Here is a 24,050-nt window from a genome sequence, read left to right as displayed (position 1 = left end):
AAAAAGTTATGGCTCCTGGAATATTATCATGTCATGAAGGGGTTAAATGGCCGCGGGGGCTGTCTGCAGATATTGGGGGTCTGTCAATGCATTCACTTTACACTAAGTCCATTGTATTATGTACATCCAGAGAGACTGCAGTGCCTTCAGAGCTGCACTCACTAGTGTGTGTAGATTGTACTGTGTGCGTCTGTCAGCAGTGAGATGGCGGTTGTGCCGCTGCCAGCCAGCCTAATTGTTGTGTCTTTACTCATCTAGGGCGAACGGCGGCGTGAAGCACTGCGTTATCTACGGCACATCTCGGGGGTTTGGCTTTGCTGAGCCCTACAATCTGTACAGCACGCTGAAGGACTTGGTGCTTCATTACCAGCACACGTCCCTCATCCAACACAACGATTCCCTGAACGTGCGGCTGGCCCACCCCGTCTACGCACACGTGTTGCCGCTGTGCAGGTAAGGCCTGCAGGAGGCGCACGCTGGCTGCTTCAGAACTTTTCTACAGTTTTTACCAGAACTACGAGGGCATTCTTTCTACTTAGACTGCTTGTTTTGCACATGAAGTGAATTTGTGAATGTGAAATGAAGAGTGACGCACGGTGCGAGAGGATGACGCAGATCCAAGGGCTCCCGCTGTGAGACCAAAGGACAGGCGGCAGCTTCTGTTGTTCCTGACATCTCGGGGCGGCGCAGGTCAACACCAACCACTGAATGTCCACTCCAGCTCACTGTTGGAAGGGGCGCGAAGTTTGAGGAAGACAAAAGCATTCTCCAGGTTCAATTATTCTTGTACGGAGTCAACTTAGAAAGTCGCTTTATTTTCCCAACACTTAACAAAGTTTTGGCTTCCACCTCACAAACTTTCATTTGTGGAGACATCGATCACTTCACCAAATTCTGCCACCAAGACTTTTTTCTTTGCTGGACCGAACACTAAGGTAGAAACCGTGCGGACCGAGGTCTAAGGTAGAAACTGCGCGGACTGAGCACTAAGGTAGAAACCGCGCGGACTGAGCACTAAGGTAGAAACCGCGCGGACCGAGCACTAAGGTAGAAACCGCGCGGACTGAGCACTAAGGTAGAAACCGCGCGGACCGAGCCCTAAGGTAGAAACCGCGCGGACCGAGCACTAAGGTAGAAACCGCGCCTGCGCAGTTTTCTACATCAAAACTTGAAGAAAAAAAAGAGAAAGGTGTGAAAGAAAAGCACGAACCTGTCACTATGGTTTATGGATAGTTTCTTTGTTTTTTTTTTCAGTTTGTTACAATGACGGCATCACTTTGGACTGGACGTGATCTGGAGCTGATGCTCGAATCTTCTTCACAGAGAATCAACTTGTGGTTTTGTATGTTCAAGTCAATGTGTCTAGATGGCTGGTGATGCCTCATCATTCCTTTTCTGTGTAGCGGGCGAATAACGTGGGCGTCAGGCCACCGGCTGGAGGATGTGCTTCTGAAGGCTCCTCTTCTCTAGATTCTGTCTTGTCACCTCTGCTGCGGGCGCTGTGTGAGGAGACCTCTGATTGCTGCTATTACCGTCAATATGAAGACATTACTGAGCCGTAGATTGGGTGGCAGCATAAGGCCAGCACAGTAATGACATGTGTAATGACGGCTGTGCAGGGGACTGGTAGCGGCTCCACCCCTGTAATGACGGCTGTGTAGGGGACTGGTAGCGGCTCCACCCCTGTAATGACGGCTGTGCAGGGGACTGGTAGCAGCTCCACCCTGTAATGACGGCTGTGCAGGGGACTGGTAGCGGCTCCACCCTTGTAATGACGGATGTGTAGGGGACTGGTAGCGGCTCCACCCCTGTAATGACGGATGTGCAGGGGACTGGTAGCAGCTCCACCCCTGTAATGACGGATGTGCAGGGGACTGGTAGCGGCTCCACCCCTGTAATGACTGCTGTGTAGGGGACTGGTAGCGGCTCCACCCCTGTAATGACTGCTGTGTAGGGGACTATTAGCGACTCCACCCCTGTAATGACTGCTGTGTAGGGGACTGGTAGCAGCTCCACCCCTGTAATGACGGATGTGCAGGGGACTGGTAGCGGCTCCACCCCTGTAATGACTGCTGTGTAGGGGACTGGTAGCGGCTCCACCCCTGTAATGACGGCTGTGCAGGGGACTGGTAGCGGCTCCACCCCTGTAATGACGGATGTGTAGGGGACTGGTAGCAGCTCCACCCTGTAATGACGGCTGTGCAGGGGACTGGTAGCGGCTCCACCCCTGTAATGACGGCTGTGCAGGGGACTGGTAGCGGCTCCACCCTTGTAATGATGGATGTGCAGGGGACTGGTAGCGGCTCCACCCCTGTAATGACTGCTGTGTAGCGGACTGGTAGCGGCTCCACCCCTGTAATGACGGCTGTGCAGGGGACTGGTAGCGGCTCCACCCCTGTAATGACGGCTGTGCAGGGGACTGGTAGCGGCTCCACCCCTGTAATGACTGCTGTGTAGGGGACTGGTAGCGGCTCCACCCCTGTAATGACGGCTGTGCAGGGGACTGGTAGCGGCTCCACCCCTGTAATGACGGATGTGCAGGGGACTGGTAGCGGCTCCACCCCTGTAATGACGGATGTGCAGGGGACTGGTAGCGGCTCCACCCCTGTAATGACGGCTGTGTAGGGGACTGGTAGCGGCTCCGCCCCTGTAATGACGGATGTGCAGGGGACTGGTAGCGGCTCCACCCCTGTAATGATGGCTGTGCAGGGGACTGGTAGCGGCTCCACCCCTGTAATGACGGATGTGCAGGGGACTAGTAGCGGCTCCACCCCTGTAATGACGGATGTGCAGGGGACTAGTAGCGGCTCCACCCCTGTAATGACAGCTGCGCTGGGGACTGGTAGCGGCTCCACCCCTGTAATGACGGCTGCGCTTGGGTACTGGTAGCAGCTCCACCCTGTAATGACGGCTGTGCAGGGGACTGGTAGCGGCTCCACCCTTGTAATGACGGATGTGTAGGGGACTGGTAGCGGCTCCACCCCTGTAATGACGGATGTGCAGGGGACTGGTAGCGGCTCCACCCCTGTAATGACGGATGTGCAGGGGACTGGTAGCAGCTCCACCCCTGTAATGACGGATGTGCAGGGGACTGGTAGCGGCTCCACCCCTGTAATGACGGCTGCGCTGGGGACTGGTAGCGGCTCCACCCCTGTAATGATGGCTGTGCAGGGGATGGTATTGGCTCCACCCCTGTAATGACGGCTGCGCTTGGGTACTGGTAGCAGCTCCACCCTGTAATGACGGCTGTGCAGGGGACTGGTAGCGGCTCCACCCCTGTAATGACGGATGTGCAGGGGACTGGTAGCAGCTCCACCCCTGTAATGACGGATGTGCAGGGGACTGGTAGCGGCTCCACCCCTGTAATGACGGCTGCGCTGGGGGACTGGTAGCGGCTCCACCCTGTAATGACGGCTGTGCAGGGGACTGGTAGCGGCTCCACCCCTGTAATGACGGCTGCGCTGGGGACTGGTAGCGGCTCCACCCTTGTAATGATGGATGTGCAGGGGACTGGTAGCGGCTCCACCCTGTAATGACGGCTGTGCAGGGGACTGGTAGCGGCTCCACCCTTGTAATGATGGATGTGTAGGGGACTGGTAGCGGCTCCACCCCTGTAATGACGGATGTGCAGGGGACTGGTAGCGGCTCCACCCCTGTAATGACGGATGTGCAGGGGACTGGTAGCAGCTCCACCCCTGTAATGACAGATGTGCAGGGGACTGGTAGCGGCTCCACCCCTGTAATGACGGCTGCGCTGGGGACTGGTAGCGGCTCCACCCCTGTAATGACGGCTGCACTGGGGGATGGTATTGGCTCCACCCCTGTAATGACGGCTGTGCAGGGGACTGGTAGCGGCTCCACCCCTGTAATGACGGATGTGCAGGGGACTGGTAGCAGCTCCACCCCTGTAATGACGGATGTGCAGGGGACTGGTAGCGGCTCCACCCCTGTAATGACGGCTGCGCTGGGGACTGGTAGCGGCTCCACCCTGTAATGACGGCTGTGCAGGGGACTGGTAGCGGCTCCACCCCTGTAATGACGGCTGCACTGGGGGATGGTATTGGCTCCACCCCTGTAATGACGGCTGCGCTGGGGACTGGTAGCGGCTCCACCCTTGTAATGACGGCTGTGTAGGGGACTGGTAGCGGCTCCGCCCCTGTAATGACGGATGTGCAGGGGACTGGTAGCGGCTCCACCCCTGTAATGACGGATGTGCAGGGGACTGGTAGCGGCTCCACCCCTGTAATGACGGCTGTGCAGGGGACTGGTAGCGGCTCCACCCCTGTAATGACGGCTGTGCAGGGGACTATTAGCGACTCCACCCCTGTAATGACAGCTGCGCTGGGGGACTGGTAGCGGCTCCACCCCTGTAATGACAGCTGCACTGGGGGACTGGTAGCGGCTCCACCCCTGTAATGACTGCTGTGTAGGGGACTGGTAGCGGCTCCACCCCTGTAATGACAGCTGCGCTGGGGGATGGTAGCGGCTCCACCCCTGTAATGACGGCTGTGCAGGGGACTGTTAGCGACTCCACCCCTGTAATGACGGCTGTGCAGGGGACTGGTAGCGGCTCCACCCCTGTAATGACGGCTGTGCAGGGGACTGGTAGCGGCTCCACCCCTGTAATGACGGCTGTGCAGGGGACTATTAGCGACTCCACCCCTGTAATGACAGCTGCGCTGGGGGATGGTAGCGGCTCCACCCTTGTAATGACGGCTGTGCAGGGGACTATTAGCGACTCCACCCCTGTAATGACGGCTGTGCAGGGGACTGTTAGCGACTCCACCCCTGTAATGACGGCTGTGCAGGGGACTGGTAGCGGCTCGACCCTTGTAATGACGGCTGTGCAGGGGACTGGTAGCGACTGCACCCCTGTAATGACGGCTGTGCTGGGGGATGGTATTGGCACCAGCAGGGTCTTCACTGATTATCAAGGAACTCTTCGGATTTGATATCCGATTGCGGTCGCTACGTGACACTTTATCTTTAATGAATTTTTTTTTTTCTATCAGAATTTATAATTTATTCTTTTAACGAGAGTGAAGATTTGTGACCCGATAAAACCAGTTAGGTGCGGAGTGGATGAAGCCGTGTAGAAGTAGTGGTCCTTGTTGTGCGTGGCCTTCGCCTGCTTTCTCTTCCCGCTGGCGGTCCATGCACATGTAGGGTTCTAGGTTTTTTTGGGGGGAGGGGGGGGGGGGGGGTTGCACTTATTGGGCACTTGATAAAAATGTGTAAAAGGAAGAAGATGAATATTTCTAAGCATAAATGCACTAGAGCGGAGGAGCCGGCGGCTGGATGATGGGGCCGCTATGTACACGGCTGATATTGTACAGCCTCTGTCTTTCCCGTTTATGTTGGAGATGAGTCCATTACTCGTACGTCCTTGTGCCTGTCGCTGGCAGCTGCCGTGTCCTCCCAACTATCGGCCTCACGTTCAGTCTTATTAATGCATGCAATACGAAACGTCAGACCTCTCCTTGACTTCCCACCATTCGCCCGCTTCTTCTAGTGGCGATAGGACAAGACTGATTTGCACAATAGTTTGTTTTTTTGGTCACTTAACATTTGCAAAACGCTTCTTCCTGACAAGGGGACATGAAGCATTTCTAGGTCCACACGGCCGTCCATGGAGAGGGTCAGACCTCTTTGGCATCTTCTTGTGGTTCTCCGCAGGATCGCACCCACTGCCCCAATGTCTCCGCTGCACACACTGTATGTTGTATGGCTCTGGGAGCGCCTGGCGTGTTGCAGATGTTGGGCGCACGTCATGGTCTGTGGCGAGTGACGCCACAGAGACGAAATTCTCATAGAAGACAAATGAATTCCTGCTACTTGAACAATCTAAGGCTGTTTTATAGGATGTTGGGAGTTTTCTACGTCTCGCTGTATTTCTGCAGCTTCAGGGGAATCCTATATTAGCAAGTTTTAGCCTATTATTGAACGGTTGGAGTGGCTTTTTTTTCCTGCTTTTTTGTTATTTTCTCATGTGTCTGGACACGAGCGCCTCTGTGCTCACTGACGTGTAGACGTGGTCACCGGTAGTCATTGACCTGGCCCCACACAGCTCATCTTGATTTGCAATAAAGTGAGTTCAGTCATGGAGCTTTCTGTGTAATCCGGAGTGTTGTAGAGTGGAGCTCCATCATTGGGTGGGTGTACGATGTCTGCACAGGGCCGGTGCATGCGTGGGATCGGGGCCGGTGCGTGCGTGGGATCGGGGCCGGTGCGTGCGTGGGCTCAGAGTGATCTTCCATTACACAGGCTGATCCAAGCCTCATTTCTTGCACTTTTCTGGTGGTTGAGGCCCATGGGACACAATCGGTTCACGTCCCGGTATGTCGTTCTGCATTGCCATGGTTTATCTTTACCTCTGCTCCATCATGTCAGCACCCCTTGCCGCTTCCTTTTTCTCTGTACTTTGGTCCCGCATGTTGCTGACTGTTAAAAGCCAGACCAATATAGATATAGCCAGAAGAAAAGCTGTCAGTATGACAGCCACTTGTGTGTGCACTATCAAATAAGCCAAAGAGCTTGCACTTTAATTTATTTCCCAAAGCAAAATGTTTCCTAAACCAGAAAGACGAGTCGGGGCTGCAATGAAGACTCATTGCCCCAGCAGTGATCAGTGAGAATTGACTCATCGGTCGACATATCCCACGTGTGCTGCCAGTGTCACTAGCAGAGGCCATGGGAGGAAAGATGAGAAGTGACAATTAGATCTCCTTTTCACTGATTTATCGCCACCTAGTAATAGCACAAGGATTTGTACCTGCATGTGGAAACAACAACCCTGTAATCCCTCATCCACGCTGGCCGTTGACCATGATGGATGTGTGGAGCAGCAATAAGGTCGCCTAAACCAACCGCCGATAATTTGAAGCAACAAGAACGATGCCGCCATCTCCACAGGGTATAGAGACACAGGCTGTTGGTCAGTCAGCAGATGTCACCCCCCACCGGATCTGATTGCATTACATCATGATAGTCATCATGTTTTTTTAAAGTGACAGTGCTCCCATTGTTGAGATGAACACATTTCAGCCGCACCCGTACGGATGGTCGCGTAGGTTGGAGTCAACATATTTTATTCTCGCCATTGTTCTGTAATCTGCAGGACAGAAAAGGGTTTTAGATTAATATTAAAGCTTAGGAGAAGGAATATGCAAGCAGATTTCCAGGAACTAAAAGCCAATAAGCTATTGTGAAGCAGTACAAGATTGCACATGTCGTTCCTGGCTTGTCTGTAACACGGGGGCGTCCTTAGGTGACAAGCGCACAAGATGACGCTAGGATTTCAAAGTAGAAAACCTCCTCTGTGGCTTTTGTATGCATTTGTGAGTGGCCCGGGATGGCGCTGCCGCTCACCGACTTCTACGCCAACGTTTCTTCCTCTTTTCCTGAATTTCAGCATGTAACCTTGGTACTATGTTACTGTTAGTGTGAAACGTTCTGTCTATGGTGTCATGGGAAGTCATGTAGCTAGACTAAATGGGTCTCACAAGAGGCAACGTGTCCGTTTTCGTGTTTCTCCAACAGATCATGCTGTAGATGTTAGAATTTTCACAATAAACACCCATCACCAGATGTCATGGCGCTGGGCGGCTGAGTGCGCTACACGGTGTCAGCCGGATCAGATCATCTATGAACTGGCAAACGAAAACCAGCACCCTGACGAGAAGAAATCTGCCCTCCCCTCCGACTGCCCCAGACATCCCCCCAACTCCGGTTTTCAAGATCAGAGGTGTCAAACTGCATTCCTCGAGGGCCGCAAACCATGCGTGTTTTCAAGATTTCCTCAGCTTTGCACAAGGTGCTGCAATCATGTGTGTAGGTGATTAAATTATCACCTGTGCAGTACAAGGATATCCTGAAAACATGACCTGGTTGCAGCCCTCAAGAAATGCAGTTTGACACCCCTGCTCAAGAGCCACCAACAGGTCATGGTTTCAGGATTTCCTTAGCATTGTACAGGTGATAATTGCATTACCTGGAAAGGCAAGAATCCCATCCCCGGGGCCATACTAAGGAAATCCTGAGGACATGACCTGTTGGTGGCTCTTGAGGACTGGAGTGGGGACGCTGCCTTATTGTGACCATCCTGCTCCCATCGTATCCACGGCTGATTTCATCCTGACCCCTGCAAGGTGTCGCTGCCCTGCGCTGTGCCATCTGGTGGCTCGTGTTTACCTCTCAGTTTTTGGTTTTGGTGCCATGGTGCTCTCTTGTTACAAGTGAACTTGTTTCTCTGTATCGGCCGTGTTGTAGCCCTCATGGGGCAGATCTGTGTACAGCGTTTACATGGTTCCATGCTACTTACCTGTCTTGCAAAATTAAAACAGAAGATATTTTCATGACGAGTTGTCTGCAGCTTCTTATTACACAGATTTATATTGTCACGAATGTCTAATTACCGCACCGGTCACAAGTTTTCAGATCAATGACGTAATACAATGTATATATTTTGTCGTCAGCAGTGTAGTTGGACGTTATGTCTGCTCCAAAATAAATGTTAAAATCCAAGTACATGTACAAAGCAAGAGAACCACACTGACGCTCTTAGTATCAGATCTCTGTTACAGTATCCGCTCAGTCTTTACGTAGCTTATTACTATTCATACATTGCAATAATATCATTGGCTCATCTTATCTCTCAACATGTGCCGGCATTAGCATACACACTTCTAATTGGCCAAGTTATCACTATCGACACCCAGCTTGATTTTTATGTCTTTACACAAAGACATTCCTGAGACCCCGTATCAATACTGATGATGATGATGATGAAGCGGATGATGACTGACGATAAAACTACTAAAGATGATGAAGCCAATGACAGCGAAATCGATGATGACGATACTGATGATGATGAAGCCGATGTTGACGAAACCAATGATGATGAAACTGATGATGACAATGAAGCAAATGATCCAGTCTCGGGCTTCCAAAGCGCAGCGGTCCGTCTTGCACAGATGCACGGCCTTAATCATTGGGATCATGGTGCTATAAATTGTAAGCAGCGTTCCACTTTGTGGAGTCCAACTGGTCCTGAATTTGCAATCTTATCTTATAGACTACCATAATCACTTGAGGAGAGGCCAAATTGACCCCTGCTGAGAATACTGAGAGAGGATGAAGAGCAGATTGTGCCACAAGCTTTGTGAAGGATAAAGGTACCTTCACACATAACGATATTGTTAACGATATCGTTGCTATTTGTGACGTAGCAACGATATCGTTAATGAAATCGTTCTGTGTGACAGCGACCAACGATCAGGCCCCTGCTGGGAGATCGTTGGTCGCTGAAGAAAGTCCAGAACTTTATTTCGTCGCTGGATCTCCCGTGGACATCGCTGGATCGGCGTGTGTGACACCGATCCAGCGATGTCTTCACTGGTAACCAGGGTAAACATCGGGTTACTAAGCGCAGGGCCACGCTTAGTAACCCGATGTTTACCCTGGTTACCAGCGTAAAAGTAAAAAAAACAAACACTAGATACTTACCTACCGCTGTCTGTCCTCCAGCGCTGCGCTCTGCACTCCTCCTGTACTGGCTGTGAGCCGGAAAGCAGAGCGGTGACGTCACCACCAGTACAGGAGGAGAGCAGAGAAGCAGAGCGCAGCGCTGGAGGACAGACGGCGGTAGGTAAGTATCTAGTGTTTGGTTTTTTTTACTTTTAGCATGGTAACCAGGGTAAACATCGGGTTACTAAGCGCGGCCCTGCGCTTAGTTACCCGATGTTTACCCTGGTTACCGGCATCGTTGGTCGCTGGAGAGCGGTCTGTGTGACAGCTCTCCAGCGACCAAACAGCGACGCTGCAGCGATCCGGATCGTTGTCGGTATCGCTGCAGCGTCGCTAAATGTGAAGGGGCTTTAACAGCCAGGGAGGTCACGCAGATCCAGTTTCTCAAGGGAGCGCAACTTCGCTGCATCAAATCAGGACAATTACGCAATTGACTGATGGACGAGGCTGCGGGTTGTCCCACTTCTCAGCCGGTTATTGGGGAACTCAGTGAGTGTGTAGTATATACACCTCCGATTCCAGCACATGGAATGAAAATATATACAGTCGCTGTCAGCTCTGGAATAACAAAAGAAACTACTCACTGCCTCCCCCAGTTGTGTATAACGCCTGATTGGACCTGTTAGGGTATGTGCACAGGTATCTGTGAGGGCTGCGGATTTTTCCTGCGGATTTATCGCGGTTTCTATTGAGGATTCCGCTGCAGTTTTACACCTGCAGTTTTCTATTGGAGCAGGTGTAAACCCACAGCGGAATCCGCACAAAGAATTGACATGCTGCGGAATGTAATCCGCTGCGTTTCCCCGCAGCATGTGCACTGTGGATTTCCTTTCCCATAGGTTTACATTGTACTGTAAACGCATGGCAAACCGCTGCAAAATCTGCAGCGTGTGCACATACCCTTACATGCAGCGCATGGCTTCAGGGGTGCAGTTTATAGAGCAGGAGGAACACAACTATTACATTTTATATATTGAATCTAGGAAAGGTAAAGTTTATAAAAAATATATAAAATGGGAACAAATTACAATATACAAAATAATAAAGAGAGTTACTAAACCTGATGTCATGGAAATAGCTCAGAGATAGGGGAGGAAGGTACTCCGATTGGAAAAATGGACACACACAGTGAACTATGTGTGGCAGAATGAACACAGACCCAAATACAGCTTTTCATTAGCTCAAGGTTACGCAAACATACCTCCCATTGAGGAGCTCGTGTGGGGGCGGATGGTGGGATGTGCTGACTCTGCTAGAATTTTATGAGATCCCCTGCGTACAGGATATATTCGCCCCTGGAGGTCCCAGGTGGCAGATATTGTGGTCATGTTCTTTATCACGATTTTACCTTTATATAGAGATCGAATACACTACACTCACAAGCAAAAGGCTAATGATTAGTGATGAGCAAGTATACTCGGTAATGCTCTGCACTGGCCCGAGCATCGCTGTACTCGCGGTGCACAGCGAGCATCGAGCATTTCCAGGATTGTTTGGTGGGAGTTCAGGTCCACGCCCTGCATGTTTGGCGCTCTTTAGGGAGCCAATCAACATGCAGGAATTGTGTGCCACACACTGTAATGCCGCAGCCATGTTGGTTGTGGCATTGCAGTGATTAGCTGGCCACAGAGCGTCATCAGGTCTATATCAGACCCGGCACCGCCCTGCTCGTCACATTCAGCTCCGGAATCAGCTAGTGTAGGGAGAGCTGCTGCCAAGATAGGGTCAAATTTGGGGGTTTCAAAGATAGTGTGGGTCTACCATAATTTAATACACAAATCCAACTAAATCAGTCCTTCTAAGGACTAATTATGGGCTATATAGGTTGCAGTGTTAGGTAGGCAGGGAGTGTATGTGCGTATATAGATATCACTGCTAGTGAGGCAGGCATTGTATGTGGCAGACTTCATTGCATACATCAAGAGAGTTCATGCTAAAAACATACAACTCTGCCCTTCACCTCCAAGAAAAACCTATTTCAACACCCTGATCACCTCACTGTCCAATAACCCTAAACGTCTCTTTGACACTTTCCAGTCCCTACTCAACCCAAGAGAGCAGACCCCAACCACGGATCTCCGCGCTGACGATCTGGTCAATTACTTCAAAGAAAAAATTGACCACATTCGACAGGAAATCATCTCCCAATCTCTTCATACCATGCACTGTCCTCCCCCACTGCATCTAGTTCACTCTCTGATTTTGAACCAGTTACAGAAGAAGTAGTAAGCAGGCTCCTTGCATCTTCTCGCCCAACCACTTGCACCAGTGACCCCATTCCGTCACATCTCCAGTCCCTTTCCCTGGCTGTCACCTCTCACCTAACAAAAATATTCAACCTTTCTCTCACTTCCGGTATTTTTCCTTTCCCTTTAAGCATGCCATCATACATCCATTACTTAAAAAACCATCCCTCAATCAAAACTGTGCCGCTAATTATAGACCTGTCTCTAATCTTCCCTTCATCTCTAAACTCCTCGAACGCCTGGTCCACTCCCGTCTTACCCGCTATCTCTCAGATAACTCTTCTCGACCCTCTTCAATCTGGCTTCCGCTCTTTACACTCTACTGAAACTGCCCTCACTAAAGTCTCTAATGACCTACTAACAGCTAAATCAAATGTTCACTACTCCATGCTAATTCTCTTGGATCTCTCCACAGCATTCGACACTGGATCATCAGCTCCTCCTCACTATGCTCCGCTCCATCGGCCTCAAGGACACCGTTCTCTCCTGGTTCTCCTCCTATCTCTCTGACCGATCCTTCACTGGATCTTTTGCTGGTTCCTCCTCTCATCTTCCCCTTACTGTTGGGGTTCCTCAAGGATCAGTCCTAGGCCCCCTCCTCTTCTCTTTGTATACTGCCCCTATTGGACAAACAATCTGTAGATTTGGTTTCCAGTACCATCTCTATGCTGACGACACCCAATTATACACTTCTTCTCCCTCTATCTGAAACTGAACCTGTCAAAAACTAAATTCCTCGTGTTTTCTCCCTCTACTAACCTACCTTTGCCTGACATTGCCATCTCCATGTGCGGTTCCACCATTACTCCAAAGCAACATGCCCGCTGCCTTGGGGTCATCCTTGATTCCGAGCTTTCATTCACTCCCCACATCCGATCACTGGCTCGCTCTTCTTATCTGCACCTCAAAAACATTTCTAGAATTCGCCCTTTTCTTACTTTCAACTCTGCAAAAACTCTGTTTCACTTATTTATTCTCGTCTGGACTATTGCAACTCTCTACTAATCGGCCTCCCTCTTACCAAACTCTCCCCTCTCCAATGTGTCCTGAATGCTGCAGCCAGGATCATATTCCTCCCCAACTGTTTCACCGATGCCTCTTCCTTGTGCCTAGGACTGATCCTTAAGGAACCCCAACAGTAAGGGGAAGGTGAGAGGGGGAGGAACCAGCAAAACATACAGTGAAGGATCGGTCAGAGAGATAGGAGAACCAGGAGAGAACGGTGTCCTTGAGGCCGATGGAGCGGAGCATAGTGAGGAGGATCTGATGATCCACAGTATCGAATGCTGCGGAGAGATCCAAGAGAATTAGCATGGAGTAGTGACCATTAGATTTAGCTGTTAGTAGGTCATTAGAGACTTTAATGAGGGCAGTTTCAGTAGAGTGTAAAGAGCGGAAACCAGATTGAAGAGGGTCTAGAAGAGAGTTATCTGAGAGATAGCGGGTAAGACGGGAGTGGACCAGGCGTTTGAGGAGTTTAGAAATGAAGGGAAGATTAGAGACAGGTCTTTAGTTAGCGGCACAGTTTTGGTCGAGGGATGGTTTTTTAAGTAATGGATGTATGATGGCATGCTTAAATGAGGAGGGAAAGATACCGGAAATGAGAGAAAGGTTGAATATTTTAGTTAGGTGAGAGGTGACAGCCGGGGAAAGGGACTGGAGGAGATGTGACGGAATGGGGTCACTGGTGCAAGTGGTTGGGCGAGAAGTTGCAAGGAGCCCGATTACTTCTTCTTCTGTAACTGGTTCAAAGTCAGAGAGTGAACTAGATGCAGTGGGGGAGGGAGGACAGTGCATGGTATGAAGAGATTGGGAGATGATTTCCTGTCGAATGTGGTCAATTTTTTCTTTGAAGTAATTGGCCAGATCGTCAGCGCGGAGATCTGTGGTTGGGGCCTGCACTCTTGGGTTGAGTAGGGACTGGAAAGTGTCAAAGAGACGTTTAGATTTATTTGACAGTGAGGTGATGAGGGTGTTGAAATAGGTTTGTTTGGAGAGGTGAAGGGTAGAGTTGTATGTTTTTAGCATGAATTTATAATGGATGAAATCTTCGGGTAGATTAGATTTTCTCCACAGACGTTCGGCGCACCTGGAGCACCGCTGCAGGAAACGTGTTTGCAGCGTGTGCCACGGTTGTCGTCGTGTGTGCCGAGTTGTTTTATGTATAGGAGGAGCAGCTTCATCCAGAGCACTTTGCAGGGTTTCATTGTAATGCTTCAGAGCAGAATCAGGACATGAGATGGAGGAGATTGGGGCCAATGATGACTGCAAGTTCTTCATAAATTTCTGGGTGTTAATGGCCTGTATGTTTCTATAAGTGTGGAAAGTGGGGGTGACCTGAGCGGGATGGCAGTTCTTGATAGAGAATGAAAGAAGGTTGTGGTCAGAGAGCGGGAGAGGGGAGTTTGTGAAATCATCCACTGAGCAAAGCCGGGAGAAGACCAAGTCAAGGGAGTTTCCATCTTCATGTGTTGAAGAGTTAGTATGCTGCGAGAGGCCGAAAGAGGAGGTTAGAGATAAAAGGTGAGAAGCAGATGGGGAGAGGGGAGAAGCAATGAGGATGTTGAAATCACCCATGATAAGGGTGGGGGTGTCACAGGAGAGAAAGTGTGGAAGCCAGGTGGCAAAGTGATCCAGGAACTGATGAGAGGGGCCGGGAGGACGATTCACCACCGCCACTCGCATATAGAAGGGGATGTAGAGTCTGACAGCATGGACCTCAAAGGAAGGGAAGTCAAGTGAGGGTACTTGCGGGATAATTTGGAAGGTACATTTGGGTGAAAGGAGCAGACCAACGCCTCCACCTGCTCTGTTGTCTGATCTTGGGGTATGAGAAAAGTGTAGTCCACCATATGAAAGAGCAGCAGCAGCAGCGGTGGTGTCTGACTGCTGGATCCAGGTTTCAGTAAGGGCCAGGAGATTAAGACAGAAAGGAAGAAGTCATGAATGAAGGAGAGTTTATTACACACAGAGAGAGAATACCAAAGGGCACAATTGAAAGATACAGAAGGCATGCATGGAATATTAATAAGGTTAGAGGGGTTTCTGAGTGTAGCAGTTGGGAGGTTTGACTGGCTATAACATGGGCCGGGGTTGGGAGAGATGTCTCCAGCAACTAGGAGAAGGAGGATAGATAGAGTGAGTAGGTGGTTAAGTGATTTGTGAGAGTGTCTCTTGTGTTGGATGGTGGGACTGAATGGATCTGCGCTGTTAAGCAATGTGAACAGAGCATGAGTGCTAATAATCAAAACCTCCCATTCACGTCTCCAAGACTTTACACGTGCTGCGCCGATTCTTTGGAATGCACTACCTAGGTTAATACGATTAATCCCCAATCCCCACAGTTTTAAGCGTGCCCTAAAAACTCATTTGTTCAGATTGGCCTACCACATCAACGCATTAACCTAACTATCCCTGTGTGGCCCATTAAAAAAAAAAAGAAAAACCATAATCAGGTTCCTCGCAACATGTTCTCATACACTTTAGCCCTCTGTGTCTGTACTGCTACATACTTAGGCAGTTAACTGGTTCATGCAGCTTTACATGAACACCTGAGCCTTACACTATGGCCGGTCCGAATAACTAAAGCAATTGTTACCATCCACCTCTCGTGTCTCCCCTTTTCCTTATAGTTTGTAGCTTGCGAGCAGCAGGGCCCTCACTCCTCCTGGTATCTGTTTTGAACTGTGATTTCTATTATGCTGTAATGTCTATTGTCTGTACAAGTCCCCTCTATAATTTATGTAAAGCGCTGCGGAATATGTTGGCGCTATATAAATAAAATTATTATTATTATAATCCAGTGTCTTTGGGAGGTCTATTCCCATGCACCTCTTCACTCCCACATGGATTTACGCTTCCTGATTTTGCCTATATGCGGGTATTGTGTTAAAGGGTGTTTTTGATGCAACTAAAAAAATGTTTACATAGTATGTTGAGGTGTACCCCCCAGGGGGAAATATTTGTCAGCCCATACACAGTGTATGGGCATTACAACTACAGGAGACCTGCTCCTTTAAATTGGGAAATGATTTTTAGTAGGCCACACTCCACGTCTCTTCCAAGGAGTATTGGGGTGCGTCCAAATTTGTGGCAGGCCTTGCAGTCACTGCATTGGCAAACAGTATGGGAAACACTTCCTAATAATTATTATACATTTTTATAGTGCCATTTATTCCATGAAACTTTACATGTGAAACTAATAATGTGAACTTTGTTGTTTGATCAGCTTCAACAATGCAATTCTGCACTGCCGGGTCTTCAGCCTCAACACTTAAATGCTCCACTGCAGGTTCTTCAGACTCACCACTGCAATTCACCAATGCAGGTTCTTTAGCTTCAAGACTTGCACTCACTTCATGGGCAAACATGGGAGTACCAAATGAATAATGGGAACTTTGGTTTCATGTGGCCATCCAGTACGTGTGTTGAAATGGTTATTGGTGTGCGGGTAACCTTGGGGCAGGCCTTGCATTCAATGCATAGGCTAACAGTATGGCAGTACCAAATAAACAAGAATGTGAACTTTGGTTTCATGTGGCCATTCAGGACTTCTGTTCAATGGGTTATTGGGTGCATCCAAATTTGGGTCAGGCCTTGCATTCAATGTATAGGCAATAACAGTATAGGAGACCCACTGTTTAATAATGGGAACAGCAAAGCATAGCCGGCTGATGGCTCTCTAAGAATAGTGAGGGCTGACTGCTGTCCCTTTAAGAAGATTAAAGTCCGCCTGAAGGTCCTCCGCCTTTAACAGTCCCTCTATAAATGAAACAGGATGTGTCTGATAATGTGTCCCACACCACATGGCCAGATAAGGTTGTAAAATGCTACAATGACATTTTCCAGTGAATGTATTTGTCTTGGTTGTAAGCAATACTAAAGCTGAAAAACGCATCAAAAACTCTACATGTGAATAAAGCCCAAGGTGTGGAGGAACATTTTTGCTTTGGTTATTTCTCCTTACATACAAATCATTACCCTGGAAAGGATGTACCTTAACATATTTCCCAGGAAAATCCATTTTGGTTTCGTTTTTGTATGCTTTATTGTGAGTCTGTAAAAGTGGCTGTCACGGATCCCATCTCTGTGGTGTCACCTATTCGTCACGTGCCCACTCTCACACGTGACGGGGTTGTGCCTGCAAGGGTTAATCTATCTCCCCACTCTCAGTCCCAGCATTCAACCTCTGTCCTATGCTGTAATGGGAGCATAAATCACCAACCCAGGCCAAACACCCGCTCATACACGCTGCCACCACTCATAGAATACACGGGCGATGAGTCCCGGAACTAATAATACTAATAATATCTATCACTCATAAGGCTCACACACCTTAGGCTATGGATTATTTTAGAACATTCAAGATTCAACTTGTTAAAGTTTTATACTTTAATAACAAAAGGTTCAATACTTACAATAAGAAAAAGGTGTAAAAATATGATAATAAAAAGACATACAACTTATGCAGAACAGTATCAAAATAAAACAGGAGAAACTTACAGAAATTATCTAACTGGTAGTTGCTTTCTGCTCCCTGAGGGTAGGAAGAATGTAGATTAGATCACACCAGCTTCTCAGGCTGCCCCAATCATGTGAACAAAATTCTTTGTCTGCAGCCTAAATTTATAACTTTGGTCTGAGGTCAGGTTTCTAGACCGGCCCCCCAGGTTAATATCATAATTGCAGTCTGTTTGATTGGGCATGGCCGCTCTACTAATGAATATGTATTATTTTCCTCTGGAGACTCTTGTGAGATGGTTCCCAGGAATAGCTAACCTCAGGCCGCAAATAACATCTCCCCTCCAAGCACTAGGAGGTGTCAAGTGTTCCTTTCTTCTTGGCCATAGCTAGACCTCCTGGTGAGATATGGACACACAATTCTACTAGTCCCAAGGAAGTACCTATTAACACCTAGGTGCGACTTGCCTTCAGGGCAGATGTTACATTATCACTAGTCACACATATAACCTTAGACATATGTCACTACACACATATAGATATATACACACATTTCACCACACCTCCCTCCTTATGAAAGTGCATGGGGGTTGACTTACAGGTCAGCTCCCGAGCATGTATATGGTTCCGCCATGATCAACTCCCTTCATGTGCTGAATTGTGAAATCATATTGCTGAAGTATCAAACTCCATCTAAGGAATTTCCCATTGTCCCCTACTACTCTGTTGAGCCAACTCAATGGATTATGATCTGTGATTACGATGAAGTTGCGCCCATAGAGGTATAGTTGCAGCTTCTACAGAGCCCACAATTGCCAAACATTCTTTTTCAATGGTGGCATAAGCCACTTCTCTGGGCAGGAGTTTCCTGCTTAGGTACAGACCTCTACTTAGTTCCATGATGGTGAGGTACGATGCTTTAGCTAGCTGCTCTAACAGCTCATCTAGACAGATGGGGATGATAGGCGCCGGCCACAAAATGCTGTACTTGTATTCTTTCACAGAGGCTTTCCATCAGATCAGACATGAACTGGGTTCCCTGATCGGTCAACATTTCCCTGGGGAAACTCACATGAGAGAATACAGTCAGTAAAGCATCCGCCACTTTGTCTGCTCGGATGGAGGATAGTGCCGCAGCTTCCGGGTATCGTGTAGCATAGTCCACCACTGTGAGGATGTACTTTTTGCCAGAGCTGCTAGGGATTACAAGTGGCCCTATGATATCCACTGCCACTCGCTGGAAAGCTTCATCGATCACAGGCAGTGGAATCAATGGAGCTTTCTGTATATTCCCACTTTCCAACTCTCTGACAAACTACACATGATTGGCAGTAATTGGCAATATCTGTCCCATTCTTGGGCCAATAGAAGTTATGTGCCAGGCGAGCTTTAGTCGTTTGTATTCCAAGGTGTCCGGCCAAAGGAATTTCATGGGCAATCCTCAATAATTGTTTCCTAAATGGATAAGGGACCATCAGCCGCCGTTCATAGTCCCAAGATTCTGTAGTATCCGTGGGGATAGTCTCTGTATACAGTCTGCCCTGGTCCCAGTATACTCTCTTTGTCAGAAGCAGCAGGGGGTTGGTCTGCAAGACATCTGAGCTCCTCCAAAGTGACATCTGTCTGCAGGGCCTCCTGGAAGCTCTGTCAGCCTGCAGACCCTGGCCTAGCGTGACTACCAGGCCCTGGTCTGAAGCTGAGTTTTCAGTGTCTGTTATCAGGGACCTTGGTGGGTATGCCATGTATGGAGGCTCCGGGGCCACAGTATGGGCCTCCTATTCTGGCAGTCCTGTCTGAGACTCATCCTCTAATCTCTGGGCCTGAGTCTGAGCCGCAGCCTGACTCCGGGTCACAGCTGCCACATATGTACAGCCCTGTGCATTGGGACATTTTCCCTCCTCACACGGGATCTCAGGTGGGTCACTTTCTTCCACCTTCTCTGCATCATTTACTTGCAAGGGAGGAACATAGTGGGACACCATCCTCCCCAGGTCCGTGCCTAGCAACACATTGGTGGAAATAGCTTCTGATACTCCTACTTCCCTCAGTCCCTCCCCAGTCCAGGTACACACGGGCCATGGGCACGGCAGGGCTGACCCCTCCAATCCTGGTTATAGACAGTCTTTCCTGGTATGATATCGGCAGGGGTTATCATGGCTGGACGCACCAGGGTCACCTCTGCCCCAGTGTCTCAGAGCAATAGTGACTTTATTGCCAACAGCGACAGATTGACAGTTCTCATTTGCCCTCGCATCAGAGCCGGCTAGAAAGAGGACAGACGTTGAGGACACAGACGGCTTTGTGGTGGTAGTTGGGCGTTTCTCCCTATCAGAGCAGACTGCGCTAACATGTCCCACTTTGTTGCAGGAGAAGCACCAGCGTGCATCGCCTAGAGATTGTCTATTCCCCGGGGCCCCATAGAAGGTGGGCTTGGACAGCACTGGTGATCGGCCGGCAGAGGGAGAAGGGTCCCCGTTTGGCTTACCTCCCCTCCAGCTGAATCCCGATGGCTTCCGCACCTCAGGCATCCTATTAGCCACATAGCAGTCCGCAATCCTTGCAGCCTGATCCGCAGTTTGTGGCTCCCGATCACACACAAATTGTCGTATATCCGTGGGGTATATGTGAAGAAATTGATCCTTGACCATAAGATCCGTTAAGTCCTCAAAACTGTTAACAGAAAGTCCCTAATCCATTGGTGGCACGTGGTCCTCAAGGTGCACACAACATCCGCATAGCTGTCAGTTGATCCACGTTGTAGGTTACGGAACTTTCTGCGATACACTTTTGGTGTCAGGTTGTATTTCCTGATCAGGGCCTCTTTTATGGCCTCATAGTTCCCATCTAGGTCTGGTGGGAGGCCAGCAAAAACTTCCAGGGCCTTGCCTCTCAACCCTGGGGTTAGATACTGTGCCCATTGCTCACGGGGTACATGGTATTGCCTGCAGGTTTTTTCAAATCCCCGCAGGAAAGTATCTCAAGTCCGTATCCTTCTCCATCACAGGGAAGTTTTCTAGACGTGGTCTCCCTAGTTTTTTGTCCTGGGAGGGGGTTATCTGAGGACTGATACCCTGCTCTATTTGAGCCATCTGAAGCTGGAACGCTCTGTCCTCCCGGCGTTCTGCAGCCTCTCTCTCAGCCTGTCGGTCCCGGCATTCTGCAGCCTCTCTCTCAGCCTGTCGGTCCCGGTGTTCTGCAGCCTCTCTCTCAGCCTGTCGGTGCTGTAGAATAAGCTGCATGCGCAGATTGGGATCACTTGTTCCCAGCTGTTGTAAGTCCATTTGTAAAGTACAGTCCATAGGCTCCTCAGCACTGGCATTGCTGGCATTTCCATCAGGCATCTCCGGTGCAAGAGCTGGCATTGCTGGGTCTCTCTGAGGTGGGCTCTCTCCTTGCCCAGATGTTTCAGCCCTTTGCTCTATGTCCTGCTCGACCAAGGCGCGTATCAGCAGCTCCCTGGATCTGTCGGCTGTCTCTATCCCTCTCTGCTCACAGAGGCTGGTCAGAGCCTCTTTGCTCTGCTTCTCATACTGGGCTGCCATATCGATGAACAGCCTTTGCCAAATAAAAGATAGAAAAGAAAAACGGGGAAGGGAAACTGTTTGCAAGTATGTCTAAGCACTGAGTTGAACCTTGAAGAACTGGTGTGTTGTGAATTCTGTTGTCGGGCTCCCTCCTGTGGTCATGAATGGTACTTCGGCTGGTTCTGTCCATGGACTTCCTCTGGTGGGTGTTTCTGAGTTTCCTTCCACAGGTGACGAGGATAATTCGTTAGCTGCTGCTCTATTTAACTCCACTTAGATCTTTGCTCCATGCCACCTGTCAATGTTCCAGTATTGGTCTAGTTCACTCTTGGATCGTTCTTGTGACCTGTCTTCCCAGCAGAAGCTAAGTTCCAGCTTGTATTTCTTTGGTTTGCTATTTTTCTGTCCAGCTTGTTATTTTTATTGTTGTCTTGCTCGCTGGAAGCTCTGGGACGCAGAGGGAGCGCCTCCGCACCGTGAGTCGGTGCGGAGGGTCTTTTTTGCGCCCTCTGCGTGGTCTTTTTGTAGGTTTTTTATTTTTCCAAATAATTTTTATTGAATTTTAACTTTTAACTGGGGGGGGAGGGGGGAAATCAAGGGTGGGGGGGAAGGGAGGGATAAGAGTGTAGGGAAGGAACCCCTATGAAAATAGGGGAGACAGACCATCACACAATACAGTAAGAATTTACAAGGTTGAAGTAGCATAAAGATAATACTAGAAGAGAGTTAAGTAAGCTATATGTTGGAGCTCTCTCATACTAGAGATGAATATCTTTGAGGTTGCGAGAGGCTATGGGTTCTAGTCTATGTGTAATACTATAAATTAGAATGGGTAAGACATCATAATAGACCCTGTAGAGTAATAGAATAGCCATTGTTTGACATAAATGTAACGAATATATGAAAGCCACACAAACTTGGTTAGATAAACTTTGACGATGCGCTGTAGCTCCAAAATCACAACCTAAAAACAAAAGGGTTGGTTGAGAAATGCAGAGACATATATAATGCATTAGCTCTAAAGCTGTCCAGTAAAAATGAAAATAGTGCGAATGCCTGTCGGCTCCAGGTCATTTCCAGATGACCTTCGGAACCTATTGGGGGCAATGTTCGGTTCAAATACAGGCTAAATGTGGAACATATGGACCTCAACGAAGGATCAGATTGGGTTTGGTAATGAGTTCATATGAGGTTTCGAGCTGGATGTTTCGGGCCAGAGCGGGGCCAGAAGAAGATCCAAGAAGACCTATTCCTGCACGATCCATGAAGGCCGCCGCCGCTGCTGAAGAAGGGAAAGTGTACCATTTTGAAGCGAAGTGGAACCTCAGATTAGAAGATTGGTACCAATTATATTGTATTCCGGCCTGTTGCAGTCTATGGGTAGTGTGCTGAGACATTCTACGTTTTTGTAAGGTGTCTTTGCACAGATCTCTGTAGAAGGCTAAGTGGCTATACTGGGAAGAGAGGAACCTAGGTTTCCTTGCAATGTCAAGCAAAGAATCTCTAAGCCAGTTAGGATAAAATGAAACAATAACGTCTGCAGACATATTCGACGGGAGAGAAGAGGGTCTGGTTATTCTGAAAGCCTTATCGACCAGATTTTTTCCCTGAGTGTCAGGAAGCAGGTGGGAGATCATAGAAGAGACATAGTCCCCTAGTTGGGTAGCTTGTACCGATTCCGGGATCCCTCGGATTTTCAGATTGTTTTTTCTCCTGAAGTTCTCAAAGTTGGCCAGGTTGTTCTTAAATGAGGATATGTCATGTTTTAAATCTTCCAGTGACTCCGAAATCCCAGAAACGACCCCTACATCTCCGGAACACGGGGACCTTAGAAGCTTCTGTGAGGAGACTAGTTTTATTGGATCGCGGGGGGCTCCGTCAGGAATCATATTAGGATTTGAAGGTATGGCGGTTATTATTTTTGAAAAAGTGTCCTTGAATAGCTTTTTTATGAATTTTTCGGATGCCTTAGCTCCATTTAAAAAAGTATATTCGGTTTCCAACTTATTTTCCATGTGACGGTTGTTAGTTTCTACAGAGGTTAAAAGAGCTTTGCACAGGTTAACAATAAACCGCTCAGATGGATGGCAATCAGAAGCAGATACACTGTCTATCAGCGAGTTCTTTAAGAGATGGTGCCCCGGTGCGTCTTTTTGTGGGAGCGTCTCGGTGGCTATAGAGTCCTCTTATTTGTTATGCCCTCCAAAGCAGAACCAGAGCCCGACAATGATGATGACGAAGTATCATCAGGCTCAGAGTCTGCTAGCTGAAATTCCTCCCCGTATTCCAGTGAGCTCTCCATTGAGACTGCTGTCACATTGCTCCATAGACTCCAGAGATCCCCTCGAGCGGCGCATTTTGTTTTGTTTACAGGAGGGGTTAATGTCTGGCGCAGAATGCTCTTCATTATCAGGGTTAAGCAGAGGTGACTCATACATAGCCCACCGCTGCGCTATCTTCCTGTTCTCCTCCACCGCCTTACCCTGCGTCTGGTTTCTCTCCTCCCTGTCTCTCCCCGGCTGAAACTCCGGCGCGTCATACCTCAGCATACTTCCCGAGGTCTGATCCTTCCGCGTCTCTGCAGCATTAGAGCTGGAGAATCCTCCTTAGGTCTCTTCCATATCTCGGCGGCGTGCTGGGTGGAAGATGTCCGTCGGCGCTTCCTCTGATCCTCACAGACAGTTGCGGGCGCTCCGGCGGGAGCGGGGATCTTAGTTGCGGGAGACGCCGAGTCTGTCGGTCTTCTGCTTGGATCCCTCCGCCGCATCGCAGCCATATAGTCCCCGGCTCTCACCCGACTTCCAGCTGGGAGCTCCGCAGATGGTACCGTAGCTGAGGCAAGGGCAGCGGTCCCCCTCGCTGTCGCTCTGTCAGTCGGCTGTGCTCTCCTGGGCTGCAGATCTGCCGATCGTTGGCTTGTTGCTTTGTAGCCCTGAGAGACGGGACTACTTTCGCTCTCACCAGAGGGAAGCCGTCCTCCATTAGGCCTCTCCCGGGCACCTCTCGGCCCCAGTGTAGGAGATTTCTTTGATGTGCCAGTCTTTTGTCTCTCATATCTCATTCCTGGCATGTTCTAGTCCGATGTGGAGTCCAATAATCCACAAATAAGTATGCTTAAGTAGCACAAAATAGGGGAATAACAGGAGCCCCACAAAACACGTCCGCTCCTGTCCCCTGGCAAACCACGCCCCTTTTTGTAGGTTTTTTGTGCTGACCGCAAAGTAACCTTTCCTATCCTCGGTCTGTTCAGTAAGTCGGGCCTCACTTTGCTTAATCTATTTCATCTCTTTGTTTG

At 49.2% G+C, this 24,050-nt stretch overlaps 1 protein-coding gene across 2 annotated transcripts in view; it reads left to right on the top strand.

Annotated features, from left to right (window-relative positions):
• PIK3R3 (phosphoinositide-3-kinase regulatory subunit 3) overlaps window positions 1–8,357 on the top strand; it is a 45,080-nt gene extending 36,723 nt beyond the window's left edge. Inside the window, exon 10 of one of the 2 annotated variants that reach the window (XM_069735869.1) lies at window positions 259–8,357. In XM_069735869.1, coding sequence (XP_069591970.1) covers window positions 259–457 — 199 coding nt within the window. In that variant the 3' untranslated portion in view covers window positions 458–8,357. The remainder of the gene's footprint in view (window positions 1–258) is intronic. The other variant, XM_069735868.1, reaches the window with a different exon arrangement.
• The last annotated feature ends 15,693 nt before the right edge of the window (window positions 8,358–24,050 follow it).

The sequence above is a fragment of the Ranitomeya imitator genome, chromosome 8 (genome assembly GCF_032444005.1).
Source record: "Ranitomeya imitator isolate aRanImi1 chromosome 8, aRanImi1.pri, whole genome shotgun sequence".
Taxonomy (NCBI): domain Eukaryota; kingdom Metazoa; phylum Chordata; class Amphibia; order Anura; family Dendrobatidae; genus Ranitomeya; species Ranitomeya imitator.
Note: the sequence above shows the minus strand (reverse complement) of the source record. Positions and strands in the feature narration are given on the sequence as shown.